Below are 13672 nucleotides of genomic sequence, written 5' to 3'. Positions count from 1 at the left end.
TCAAATCATACGGTGATTGTCCTTTTGTGACTAGTCTACGTCTATTAGCGTAATGTCCTCAAGGCTCATCCGTGTTGTAGCAAGTGTAGAATTTCCTTACTTTTTAAAAAAAAATTAATTAATTAATTTATTTATTTATTTATTTTTGGCTGTGTTGGGGCTTGGTTGCTACGCACGGCCTTTCTCTAGTTGCTGCGAGCGGGGGCTACTCTTCGTTGCGGTGCACGGGCTTCTCATTGCAGTGGCTTCTCTTGTGGCGGAGCACGGGCTTTAGGCACGCGGGCTTTAGTAGTTGTGGCGCACAGGCTTAGTTGCTCCGTGGCATGTGGGATCTTCCCAGACCAGCGATCGAACCCATGTACCCTGCATTGGCAGGCGGATTCCCAACCACTGCACCACCAGGGGAAGTCCCTCCTTCCTTTTTTAAGGCTGAATAATATTCCATTGTGTAAATGGGCCACATTTTGTTTATTCGTCGTCTGTCGATGGACACTTGAGTTGCTCCCACCTTTTGGCTCTTGTGAATAATGCTGTGATGAACTATGGATGCACAGATATCTCTTCAAGACAGTGATTTCATTTCCTTTGGTTATATACCCAGAAGTGGCATTGCTGGATTATATGATCGATCTATTTTTAATTTTTTGAGGAACCGCCATACCGTTTTCCTTGATAGCTGCACCAATTCACATTCCCACTAATAGTGGAGAAGGGTTCCCTTTTCTCTACATCCTTGTCAACACTTGTACTCTCTTGTCTTTTTAAAAAATCTCTTTCTGGGAATTCCCTGGCAGTCCAGTGTTAGGACTCTGCGCTTTCACTGCCAAGGGCCCGGGTTCAGTGCCTGGTAGGGGAACTAAGATCCCACAAGCCACGTGGCACAGCCAAAAATAAATAAACAAACAAACAAAGAAAGAAAAATCTTTCTTTTTGACAATAGCTATTCTAACAGGTGTGAGGTGATATCTCGTTGTTTTTATTTGCCTTTCCCTTATGATTAATCATGTTGAGCATCTTTTCATGTACCTGTTGGCCATCTGTATATCTTCTTTGGAAAAATGCCTGTTTAGGTTCTCTGCCCATTTTTAAATTGTATTATTTGTGTTTTGCTATTGACTTATATGAATTATTTATATAGTTTGGATATTAACCCCTAATCTGATATATAGTTTCTAAAATATTTTCTACCATGCTGTAGGTTGCCTCCTCATTTTGTTGATTGTTTCTTCTGCTGTGCAGAAGCTTTTTAGTTTGATGTAGTCCCACTTGTTTATTTTTGCTTTTGTTGCTTATGCTTTTGGTGTCATATCCAAAAAATCATTGCCAAGACCAATGTCAAGGAGTTTTTCCCTATGTTTTCTTCTAGGAGTGTTATGGTGTCAGGTCTTACATTTAAGTCTTTAACTGATTTCAAGTTGATATTTGTGAGTGATGTGAAATAGGGTAAAATTTCATTCTTTTGCATGTGAACATCCAGTTTTCCCAACACTGTTTATTGAAAAGATTATCTTTTCCCTACTGAGGATTCTTGGCTGCCTTGTCAAATATTAGTGGACCATGTATGCATGGGTTTATCTCCAGCCTCTCAATTCTGTTCATTGTTCTATGTGTCTGTTTTTATGCCAGTACCATACTGTTTTGTTTTGTTTTGAATTTGGTCATGCCGCACGCAGGATCTTAGTTCCCCGACCAGGAATCAAACCTGTGTCCCCTGCAGTGGGAGGGCAGAGTCTTAACCACTGGACCGCCAGGGAAGTCCCAGTACCATACTCTTCTGATAACTGTAGTATTGTAGGAGAATTTGAAATCAGGAAATGCGATGCCTCCAGCTTTGTTCTTCTTTCTCAAGATTGTTTTGGTTATTTGGGATCTTTTGTAGTTACATATGAATTTCAGGATTTTTTTTCTATATCTATGAAAACATCGTTGGATTGCTTTGAATCTATAGATGACTTTGGGTAAGATGGACATTTTAACAATATTTCTTCTGCTGCTCCATGACCACAGGCTTTCTCTTTATTTGTGTCATTGTGTGGGAACAACTCAGTCTTCCTCCTGTGTGTCTCTCCTCTACTCTCACACTACTACCACACAGCACTTGGGACACCAGGTGTGCGGTGGTTTTTCCACACCAAGCAATTATGCAACACCCGCCAGGGTATCCTACAGTTTCACTTGATTCCAACACTATCTACCTGGAGATAGCGTCAGATCCCACAGGTTAAGGACTCAGTCCTACAAGACCTCCCCCTCCCCAACTTCAGATGCCAGTCACAAGTGCAGGTTGTCACCTGGGCTTCTGACTGGCTGGCTATAGACGGGAGGTTCCAACGGCCCCCTCCTTGGCTTCAATTAGAGCAGCTAGAGTGGCTCAGCTCGCAGAGCTCAGAGAAACATTTTGTTACTAGGTGACTGGTTTATGATAAAAGGATATAACTCAGGAAGAGCCAGATGGAAGGGGCGCATCGGGCAAGGCATGTGGGAAGGGGCACATCGGGCAAGGCATGGGGGAAGGGGCCTGGAGCTTTCATTTGCTCTGAGCATGACCCTCTCACCAAACTTCCCCGTGTTCACCAGCCCAGAAGCTTTCCAAACCCCATACTGTTGGTATTTAATGGCGGCTTCTTCACGTAGGTATGATCAATTATTAGCTCCATCTCTAGTCTCTCTCCCCTCTCTGAAGAATGCCGGGTGGTGCTGAAAATTCCAAACTTCCAGTTATGGCTTGGTCTTCCTGGTGGCCAGCCCCAATCCAGAAGCCCACCCAGAGTCACCTCGTCAGAACAAAAGACCCTGCCATCACTCAGGAAATGACAAGGGATTTAGGAGCTCTGTATTAGAAACCCTAGTCAAAGACCAAATATTAGAACAAAAGATGCTTCCAGTGCTCTTATCACTTGGGAAATTACAAGGACTTTAAGAGCTCTGTGCCAGGAACCTCTGGGAGAGCCCAATATGTATATCTTCTATTATCTCACATCCACCTTCAATTTCTTTCATCAGTGTCTCGTAGTTTTTTCAGTGTACAAATCTTTCACTTCCTTGGTTAAGTTTATTCCTATATGTTTTATTGTTTCTGATGCTTTTGTAAATGGGATTGTTTATTTCTCATTCAGATATTTTATCATTAGTGTATAGAAATGCAGCTGATTTTCGTATGTTGATTTTGTGTCTTGCAACTTTACCAAATTAGTTTGTCAGTTCTAACAGTTTTTTGTGGCGTCTTAAGGTTTTTTATGTAAAAGATCATGTCATCTACAAACAGAGAGAGTTTTACTTCCTCTTTTCCTATTTGGATGCCTTTTACTTCTTTTTTTGCCTTTCTCTGACTTCCAGTACTATGTTCAATAGGAGTGGTGAGATTGGGCATCTTTGCCTTTTTCCTGATTTTAGAGGAAAAGCTTTTATCTTTTCACTGTTGAGTAGGATATTAGCTATGGGTTTATCATATATGGCCTTGATTATGTTGAGTGCATTCCTTCTACACCCAACTTGTTGAGAACTTTTATCATGAAAGGGTATTGAAATTTGTCAGATGCTTTTTCTGTATCTATTGAGAGGATCATATGATTTTTATCCTTCATTCTGTTAATGTAGTGTATCGTGTTCATTGATTTGCGTATGATAAACCATCCTTACAACCCAGAGATAAATTCCACTTGATCATGGTATATGATCCTTTTAATATGCTGTTGAAGTCAGCTTGCTAGTATTTTGTTGAGAATTTTCCCGTCTATATTCATCAGGGATATTGGCCTGTAGTTTCCTTTTCTTGTAGTGTCCTCATCTGGCTTTGCTGTCAGCATAAAATGAGTTTGGGAGTGCTCCTTCCTCTTCAATTTTTTGGAAGAGTTTGAGAAGAATTGTTAATTCTTCTTTAAATGTTTGGGAGAACTCACTGGTGAAACCATCTGGTTCTGGGCTTTTCTTTGTTAGGAGGTTTTTTTTTTATTACTGCTTCAATCTCCTTAGTCATTGGTGTTTTCAGATTTTCCATTTCTTCATAATTCAGTCTGGGTAGGTTGTATGTTTCTAAGTATTTATCCATTTCTTCTAGGTTATCCAACTTGTTGTGTTGGTGTATAGTTGGTCATGGGGGTCTCTTTTGATCCTTTATACCTCTGTGGTGTCTGTTGTATGTCTCTTCTTTCATTTATAATTTTCTTTGAGTCCTCTTTTTTTCTTGGTTAATCTAGCTAAAGATTTGTTAAGTTTGTTTCTCTTTTCAAAAAAACAACTCTTAGTTTCATTGATTTTTTTTCCCTATGGTCTTTCTAGTCTCTGTTTTATTTCTGCTCTAACCTTTATTATCTCCTTCCTTCTGTTAACTTTGGATTTAGTTTGTTCTTCTGATTCCTCAAGGTGTAAAATCAGATTGTTTGAAAGCTTTCTTTTTTCTAAATATAGGCATGTATTGCTATAAAATTCCCTCTTAGAACTGCTTTTGCTGTATCCCATAAGTGCTAGTGTGTTGTATTTTCAGTTTTATTTGTCTCAGGATACTTTCTGATTTCCTTTTGATTCCTTCTTTGACCCATCAGCTGTTCAGGAATGTGTTGTTTAATTTCCACATATTTGTGAATTTTTAAGGTTTTCTCCTGTTATTCTAGTTTCATACCATCGTGTTTGGAAAAGATATTAGATACGATTTCAGTCTTCTTAAATTTGTTAAGGCTTGCTTGATGGGCCAACATACGATCTATTCTGGAGAACGTGTGTGTGCACTTCTGAAGAACGTGTATTTTGGTGCTGTTGGATGGAATGTTCTGTTTATGTCTGTTAGGTTCATTGGGGCTATTCAGGTCTGCTGTTCCCTTGTTAATTTTGTCTGGATGATCTATCCAGTATTGAGGGTGGACTACTGAAGTTTCCTACTATTATTGTATTGCTGTTTATTTCTCCCTTCAGTTGTGCTTTAATATTCAGGTGCTCCAATGTTGGCTGCCTATATATTCACAATGGTTACATCCTCTTGATGAATTGACCCCTTTATCACTGTGGGGTGACCCTCCTTGTCTCTTGTAACTGATTTTGGCTGAAAGTGTATTTTATCTGATATAAGTACAGCCACTCCTGCTCTCTTCTGGTTACCACTGCATGGAATATATTTTTCCATCCCTTCACTTTCAGCCTCTGTGTGTCCTTGAAGCTAAAGTGAGTCTCTTGTAGTCAGAATGTTGTGGTTTTATTTCTAAAGCATAAGTCATTATGTGCCCTTCTCCCCCATTTTCCATCCCTGCTAACCTTTGTCTCTGTATTTTACTGCCCTAGGTGACAACATGTATAGCTGTGAACGGTGTAAAAAGTAAGTGTGTGCGTTCTAGAGGCTTCTCCCCGACTTCCTGTTTCCATCTGTGGTCCATCTGTGTTCCACGTACTTCCCCTGGGCTCCCCCAGATAGCTTGACCTCACAGAGTGAGCTGGGTGGGAGGGGTGCTCCCCTGCCTGCCGGCCCCCTCCCTGGGACGCTCATGTCCCCCACTCTCTGCTCCCAGGCTGCGCAACGGCGTGAAGTACTGTAAGGTCCTGCGGTTGCCAGAGGTGAGTGGGCAGCCTCCCGCCACCTCTGCCTGCCGGGCCTTCTCCACCCCGAGCGGTGCCGTGCAGGGCAGAGGCCGACCCCCTCCCGGACTCAGGAGGCCCGTGGAGACCGCTGCTCTGGCTGGGCGACCCCCCGGGAGGGTCTGGCCGGTGGGGAGGCTCGTTGCTCGGTGTGTAGCTTGGAGCCCGGCGCCTTCATCCCTCAGCACGTCTCGTGTGGGCAGGAGGCAGGTGTGGGGCGCCGAGGGCACCGTCTGGAGTGAAGCGTAGGCGGGGCTGTTGGGAATGCCTTTCCGAGGAAGTGGCATCTGAGTGGGGCCTGAGGACATAGGCAGGGGTCGGCCTGGTGGAAGGAGAGTGGGGAAAGAACAGGTGGGCAAAACCCCAAAGCAGAAGCGGGCTTGGCCGGGGCTTGTGGCTGCAACGAGAGGAGTGTGGCCCGACGTGGGTGCCAGGGTGGGCTGAGCAGGTCTGGGGAGCCTTGGCGGAGAAGCCTTCTACAAGTCGGCGCCCACAGAACTGGTGGCCAGAGTTCTTGGGATGGTCAACTCGACGGGCCAGTGACAGCTTCCTGTACAGACCAGCCCAGTGCTCGGGGACAGCCCATCCTGACCGCCAGTCCTGTTAGTGCAGCTCAGCTCTGCTGTCACATCTGCCTTTATCCCTGAAAGTTGGCCTGGCCCGGCTCCCACGCATGGTTCTTAAGTGTATTCAGAGTCAAGGGCGGGGCCATCAGTTCGCCTGGGTCTCCGGAAGGCTCTAGCCGCTACGTTTCTTGTCTTCCCCTGGGTGACAGGGCCTGAGTGGGTCAAACAGCGGATTAGTGGGTGTCCCAGAGCCCTGCTCCGAGGCCCCCGTCAGGTTACCAGGGTTCCCAGGGCCCTGGCCAGCCCCGGAGTGACTGGCACCTCCCCTCCTTCCCCCCAGATCCTGTGCATTCACCTGAAGCGCTTTCGACACGAGGTGATGTACTCATTCAAAATCAGCAGCCACGTCTCCTTCCCCCTGGAGGGACTTGACCTGCGCCCCTTCCTCGCCAAGGAGTGCACGTCCCAGATCACCACCTACGACCTCCTCTCGGTCATCTGCCACCACGGCACGGCAGGCAGTGAGTGCAGCCACCCGGCCCCACCCCGGCCCCACCCCGGCCCTAGGGTGTTTGTCACCCCTGCCTCTCCCGCCACAGGTGGCCACTACATCGCCTACTGCCAGAACGTGATCAACGGGCAGTGGTATGAGTTCGACGACCAGTACGTCACCGAGGTTCACGAGACAGTGGTGCAGAACGCCGAGGCCTACGTGCTCTTCTACAGGTGGGGCCCGGGCAGCGCGTGCGGGGCTGAGGGACCGCGCCTGCGCCCCAGGACTTCAGCCGGTGCAGGTCGGGGTGGTGGCGCCTGCGAGGGCTTTAGGCCAGGGAGGAGTAAGGAGTTGGGTTTTTAAGAAAGAGCCCTCTGGCTGCTGGTGGGAAAGCTGGAAACCCAAGTAGCCGAGTTGGGTTTTCTCCGGTGGTCCCGGTGGGAGGTGATGGCGGCCGCCACTCTGGCAGGGGCTGCGGAGGGATGCTGCGGCGTCCGGGAGGCGGGGCTTTCCTGCATGGGGCGTGGCTGCGGCTCCTGATGTGCCCCCACCCCAACGCCGCCGCCCCAGGAAGAGCAGCGAGGAGGCCGTGCGGGAGCGGCAGCAGGTGGTGTCCCTGGCCGCCATGCGGGAGCCCAGCCTGCTGCGGTTCTACGTGTCCCGGGAATGGCTCAACAAGTTCAACACCTTCGCCGAGCCGGGGCCCATCACCAACCATACCTTCCTCTGCTCCCACGGAGGTGAGGTCGCCTTCTCTGCGATGGGCCACGGGGCGGGTGGGCCGCGGGGTGGGTGGGCCGCGCCCCAACTCTCCGTCCTGTGCCTTCCTCCGCAGGCATCCCGCCCAACAAATACCACTACATCGACGACCTGGTGGTGATCCTGCCCCAGAGCGTCTGGGAGCACCTCTACAACAGGTACCAGCGGCCACGGCCGGCCTCTGCCGTCCAGGCCGGGCACTCAGCTAGGCGGGAGGCGGGGCCAGGTGGGGGGATGCCTCCGTGACCCCACGCCGTGCTCACTCAGGCAGCAGGACAGCACGCAAGCAGTTGTGGGGTGCCCCTGGCAGCCTTGTCTGCATCGAAAAAGATGCCCGCCTTTGGGGGCATCCAGCCAGACCCTCCCAGTCACAGGGGACAGAAAACTGGTCAAGCCAAAGCAGGGTATTAGTCCCTCTCGCAGACGGTCGTGGGGCTGCTGGCCGCCGGGCAGCCTGAGCGGTGTCTCTCCCCAACCCCGTGCCTGGCTCAGGGGGCCGGGGGCGTGTGCTGCCTGGGGCCTTCCAGGTTCAAGTCCGTCAAGACCCAGAGCGTGTGACTCTGTCGTTGAGGGGAGAGCCCCTGGCCGGGCTCGGGTCACTCTGGATCCGGGAGGCCGGCTGTGTCGCGGCCGAGGGGGTGGTCAGACGGGCGGGGAAGGAGAGGCTGGGGAGACTCGCTGGACTGGCTTTGCTTCACCCACTCACAGCTCAGGCACGGCCTGTGCCCTGTGGTTGGTGGATGGGTCAGAACTCCACAGGGAGCGGCATCCCCAGGTCCTGTGGGGGGACCCCCCGCAGAAGGATGTGCAGCCTCCCTTTGATGTCGTCCTTAGAATCAGGCCAGGCAGGCTTTGGCCGCCATGGCTCCTGCCCAGTGGCCAGGAGAGGAGGTGAGAGCATTCAACTGTCCTTCGGCCATTGAGCACCTTTGTGAGGCACTCCCCTGCGGCGGGCACTGTCCCGGGTGCTGTGGGTGCTCAGGTGCGCAGGTAGCCGTGCCCGTCAAGGGAGGAAGACGAGACAAGTAAACAGGCCGTGCATAGGGTGCCCAGGGGCCCAGTGGCTGGGCCAGGGCAGCATCAGGAAGCCTCGCTCTCCCGCAGGTTCTCTGCTGCCTTCCCCACGGGGGCCTCCCCTCAGGGTTCGTGACTCCCTCTCTCTCTGCACCTCCCGCCCTGGTGCAGGTTTGGGGGCGGCCCTGCCGTGAACCATCTGTACGTGTGCTCCATCTGCCAGGTGGAGATCGAGGCGCTGGCCAAGCGCAGGCGGATCGAGATTGACACCTTCATCAAGGTGCCTGGGGAAGGGGGTGGGGCGCGGAAGAGCCGGGGGAGCTGAGTGCAGTCAGGCTCTGTTTGGAAGACCTGTTCTGTGGGAGATCAGGGTGGCCGGAGGCCTGGCCTGACATTGAAGAGCCTGGCCTGACATTGAAGATTTTCACCGGCGGAAGGGGGTTGGGCTTAGCGAGTTCAGGTCCCTCTGCTGGAGGCTGTTAGGCAGCTGGTAAAGGGATAAGTGCTGCCGTTAGGGGCCGGATGGTTCTTTATTGTGCGGGTTGTAGGATGTTTAGCAGCATCCCTGACCTCCACCCACTCGATGCCAGTGACAACAAAAATTACCTCCAGACATGGGCGGGTGCCCCCTGGGGGCAGAGTCCCCCCCGCACGCCCCCCTTTGGGAACCACCGGGCTCTACAAACTGACACGGAAAGGTGCATTAAGTGAAAAAAGCAAGTTGCAAGATAGGACCCAGCATGACCCCATTTTAAGGAAGGGGACTTCTGCAGGGGACACGGGGGTGTGTGAGGACTGAGGCCCCTGGTGCTGCTCAAAGCAGGGGGACTCGGGGACCCTCCGTCGTTCAACAGTCCAGGGTTGGACTGTTAGATACCCTGCTTTGTGGTCATTAAATATGAGACGTCAGACCAGTTAAGGAGTGAGCAGGGGACACGTTCTATTAAGTGGTGGGGGAACAGCATCTACCGTCTGATCTCAAGTGGCTTTTTGAAAAGTTATTAACAAGAGATTCACCCAAATGCTAGCAGCAGTCATCTGAGTGGTGGGACCGTGGGGGATGTTTCTTTTCTTTGAACTCGTCTGGGCGTTCGAAACTTCCTCTGAGTATCTAGTGTTTGGTAAGAGTCCGGGGTGGGGACTGACCGGTGGGGAGTTGGATAGTCACGCTGACCCTCCCCTCGGCCCCGCCCAGCTGAACAAGGCGTTCCAGGCCGAGGAGTCGCCCAGTGTCATCTACTGCATCAGCATGCAGTGGTTCCGGGAGTGGGAGGCCTTCGTCAAGGGCAAGGACAACGGTGAGTGAGTCAGATGGCACGTGCCCGCCACCCCCCACACCAGGGGGGGCCTGGGGCTGCCGACTGCTGGGAGTGTCCCAGGAGGCGGAGGTGGGCCGCCCAGGATCTGTGCCTGCCCGGCAGGTTTTCGGTGTCACCCCTTCAGGCACGCGCCCTCTGGGCAGGAGCGCTGTCCTCACCCTGGCCAGGCCTCCTCACTGCAGCAGGACAGAAGCCATCTGGCTCCGCCCCTTACCCTCTGTCTGCAGGTGCCCAGGGGTGGCTGCTCTCCCCTCCTGCCAGGCCCTTTCCCTTGGGGACTCTGTTGCCCTAAATAATAGATTTTAGTTGACAGATGGCTTCAGACTCTTAGGAAAGGACTCGGACACCATGTCCTCTGATCGCTCGCTTTACAGAGGTGGAAACAGGCCCCAGCAGAGGGCCGCTCCCAGAGTCCCTCACGGTCCCCGGCAGGGAACAGCTGAGCCCGAGCCGCGGCCTGCATGCGGCCACCCTCACCGCCCCCGAGTCCCACACTCGGCTCCCAGGCCAGGCTTTGGAGCCTGGCGGGGTCAGCAGAGCCAGGAGCTTCTGCGCACTGGACATCTGCCCTTTGGAGCATAAGCACCAGGACGCGGGAAGGGGGAGGGGCCTCCCTAGTGGCTGCGGTTGATCAAGAACCCGGCTCCAGAGTCGCAGCCCCACCTCGGGCCCTGGCTCTGCCTTCTGCCAGCGCTGAGCTGGGCGGTCACGTCGCCCGCCTCACCTCACCCAGTTGTTGAGGGTTGAGCTAGTGGGGCGCGTGGGAAGGATGCTCAGTAAGCACAGCTGCCATCAGATTAGGACAATGTCCACCTGGCACTGGACAGCTACCCTACCCACCCCCCCGCCATGCTAAGGTCTGAAACTAGGGTGCGAGTCCTCAAAACTCCCTCTGCTGGGTCCAGGGATGCCACAGTCCCTTCTGGCTCTCAGACTCGTGGAGATGAACATTTGGTGCCCTAAGCACCTCAGCCCGTAAGAGCTTCACACTGACCCCTTGGGCCCAGGACAGCCTCTCCGGGATCACAGGTGTCGGTGGCACACTTTGAGAATGGCTCGTATCTGTTGAGGGGTGGAAGGCTGTGGCGGAGGAGGGGACTGGGCTTTCTTCCCGTTGCTGCAGAGGCCCAGAGGCACTGAGCCTGAGCCCTGTCTGTTCCAGAGCCCCCCGGGCCCATTGACAACAGCAGGATCGCACAAGTCAAAGGAAGCGGCCACATCCAACTGAAGCAGGGTGAGAGTCTCACCAGCCCCAGCCCTGGCCTCCCAAGCCAGCCCGGCTCCCCTCTGCCCCTGCTGGCTTGCCGGTCTCACCAGGCGCCCCCTTGCCACCTGTCTGAGTCAGGCTGTGACATCTGTGCGTGTCCAGGTCCAAGGCTCGAGCAGATGGGCCAAGGTGCTCGGCCTCTGTGTGGTTCCCACAGCCCCTGTGCCCCTACCCACGCCCTCTCCCCACTCCACCACCTCACCTGCCTGCCCTTTTGCGTGAACCCCACCCCCGGGGAAATGAGGGGCTGCAGCCATCGTAGTGCCCTCTAGGGTCCTCAGAGAATGGGCATTCCCCTGGAAAATCCCAGGATTCCCATTTACAGCTTTGCACGGAAGCCCATGGTTGCCCTCCGTCCCCACTGGGGCCTGGCCCTCCCAGACCCCCCACGGCCAAGACGGTGGCTTCAGCGAGGGGGCGAGGCTGAGCCCAGCCTGACCGGTAGCCTCTCGGGCCCTGCAGGAGCTGACTACGGGCAGATCTCAGAGGAGACCTGGGTGTACCTGAATAACCTGTATGGCGGCGGCCCCGAGATCGCCCTCCGCCAGAGTGTGGCCCAGCTCCAGGACCCGGAGAGCTTGCACGGGGAGCAGAAAATCGAAGCCGAGACCCGGGCCGTGTGACTCCGTGGGCCCGTCTGTAAGTCCTCTCCTCCCTCCGCGGAGACCCTCTCGTGTCCCTCACGTGTTGGAAGAGCGCCCTGCACACACCTGCCCTGAGGCTGCTTGGAAGGACCTTCACGAGGCCCCCGCCGGCTGATGACCCGGGTGTCCCCACAGGCCCCCCGCCTTTGCCCTCCTCCCTGCGGAGGGGGCGTCTGTACCCGGAAGAGAGGCCGGCCGCTCTGGAAACCCAGATGTGTAAAGAGGCAGAAAAGTTGTTTTGGTTCACAGTGAGTAATGCTGCAACTAGGAAATACATCCACTTCAGGCTTGTTAAACGACCAAGGCTCTGCGACGTTAACTCTGGTCTTTGTCTCGGCAGTGCCCTCGTGTCACTGCCGTCGTTGTGTCCCCAAACCTGCCCTCTCGCTAGCTTGGGCCCAGCTTTTGTCCCTGGACCCTCAGTCAGGGGCCATGGCCTTGGGACAGAGGGTCGGGGAGCGGCTGCCGCTCCGCAGGCGTTTCCCACAGGCTCCTGGTCCAGCACCTGAGTCACGGTCGACGGTCAGGGCCGCGAGCAGGGTGCCAAGCACTCGGCAGTGCAGGTGCTGCCGCTGGCCCCTGGGCCTGGTCCTCCCGAGGCCCCGCTTCGCCCCCGCACCTCCCGGTCGTCACGGAGGTCTCCTGAATCCTGGGCGGCTCTCGATGTTTTTCACGCAGACTAATGACTCCGGACACGTTTGCGATTGAGACCCGAGGGCGGGGTTGGTTTTCTGTCAGTGGAGCTCATTTCTGGAGGCAGCTGGTCCCCTCGCACCCTGTGCTGCTGAGCTGGCCCTGTGGATTGGCTGTCATTTGCCCCTGCCAGGGACCCAGATGATGAAACAGAAATACCTCGCGTTGCTATGTTTGCTGCTGATGCAGCTTCCCCAGGGGGCTGACATTTCTCCCCGACACTGAGCTGCACAGGGCCCCTGGGCCGGCTCGTATGCGTGGGTCCCGGAAGTGCGTCTTCTGGATGCTGAGCGAGGCCACTGCTGGGGGGCTGGGACCTCCGAGCACAGCGAGGTGGCACTGAAGCCCCTGGACGAAACAGCCATGGCCAGTGCTCACCTCGTCAGGGCCAAAGCGAATGGGAGGTGGGAAAGAGGTCCCGGGACCAAACCCCCCAGATACCGTGGCCCTCAGCCTCCATAGAAGCAGATGTCATTGGAACTTGCAGCAGGCGGTTCTGGCGGAGCCCCTGAAGCTCTCACGTCTCACTCATTTCTGTGATCTCGTTTCACCCGGATCTGTTTCCTTCTCCACCGAGGCAGCATAAGATCAAAGAACAAGCCACTGTTGGAATTTCTGGACATTTGCCACAGTCCTTTGGAAGTTGCTGCTGCCACCAGCGGCGACCCCCATGCAGAGCCCGGCGGTTGCATGTTGCACTGTTTGTGACGTAGACTCCGCTGTGCAGGTTGTAATCTCGCCCCACGTCTGCGCCGTCTAGTTTGTGCTCAGAATGTCATAATAAATATGTAACGTTCCCCACAGCCCATGCTCTCGTCTCTGCACCCGCCGCAGTTAGTTCTGTTCCTGGAGGGAGAGGGAAGCTGGCTGCCGTGGGGGAGGGTCATGGGGGAGGGCGGTGGAGCCGCGGTGATTAATGTTTGACCTTTCTAAGAAAAAAGGATTCTTATTCTAAGCTTTTGCTTTTTCGTTTTGTAACATACAAAAAGAATCTGCCAGAAAAACTTAACATGCATTAGATTTTTAAAAATGTAGATAGAAACCATATTGTTAATGCTCAAATGAACATGCTCCCTTTTGGCTTTCAGAGCGATAGAGGTCCTTACAAGTGTGCAGGCCCTGGAGTTGAAGGCGATTGGCTTCCTTTACAGACCCCTTATTCTAGAAGGGCTTTTTACTTGAATAAAACGATGCAACTTAGCAAACCAGTTCATGGCCTTAGAGAAACATGTTTGCATGAATTCTTGCAAACGGCTTCTTACATTTTCTGGAATGAAAAGTGAGAATTTATTTTAAAAAGATGTGCTTTTTTTAAAATATGTAAATTTATTTATTTATTTATCTTTGGCTGCGTT

At 53.2% G+C, this 13672-nt stretch overlaps 1 protein-coding gene across 1 annotated transcript in view; it reads left to right on the top strand.

Annotated features, from left to right (window-relative positions):
- USP20 (ubiquitin specific peptidase 20) overlaps positions 1-11886 on the top strand; it is a gene marked incomplete at its 5' end in the record, with an annotated part of 28679 nt that extends 16793 nt beyond the window's left edge. The window contains 11 exons of the mRNA XM_079705891.1: positions 5272-5305; positions 5496-5541; positions 6469-6649; positions 6728-6854; positions 7192-7361; positions 7457-7538; positions 8566-8674; positions 9590-9692; positions 10876-10947; positions 11443-11619; positions 11760-11886. Of these exons, the coding sequence (XP_079562017.1) occupies positions 5272-5305; positions 5496-5541; positions 6469-6649; positions 6728-6854; positions 7192-7361; positions 7457-7538; positions 8566-8674; positions 9590-9692; positions 10876-10947; positions 11443-11603 (1085 nt within the window). The 3' untranslated portion in view covers positions 11604-11619; positions 11760-11886. The remainder of the gene's footprint in view (positions 1-5271; positions 5306-5495; positions 5542-6468; positions 6650-6727; positions 6855-7191; positions 7362-7456; positions 7539-8565; positions 8675-9589; positions 9693-10875; positions 10948-11442; positions 11620-11759) is intronic.
- Positions 11887-13672: the final 1786 nt, after the last annotated feature.

This window comes from Hyperoodon ampullatus (genome assembly GCF_949752795.1).
Source record: "Hyperoodon ampullatus genome assembly, chromosome: 6".
Classification (NCBI taxonomy): domain Eukaryota; kingdom Metazoa; phylum Chordata; class Mammalia; order Artiodactyla; family Ziphiidae; genus Hyperoodon; species Hyperoodon ampullatus.
Note: the sequence above shows the minus strand (reverse complement) of the source record. Positions and strands in the feature narration are given on the sequence as shown.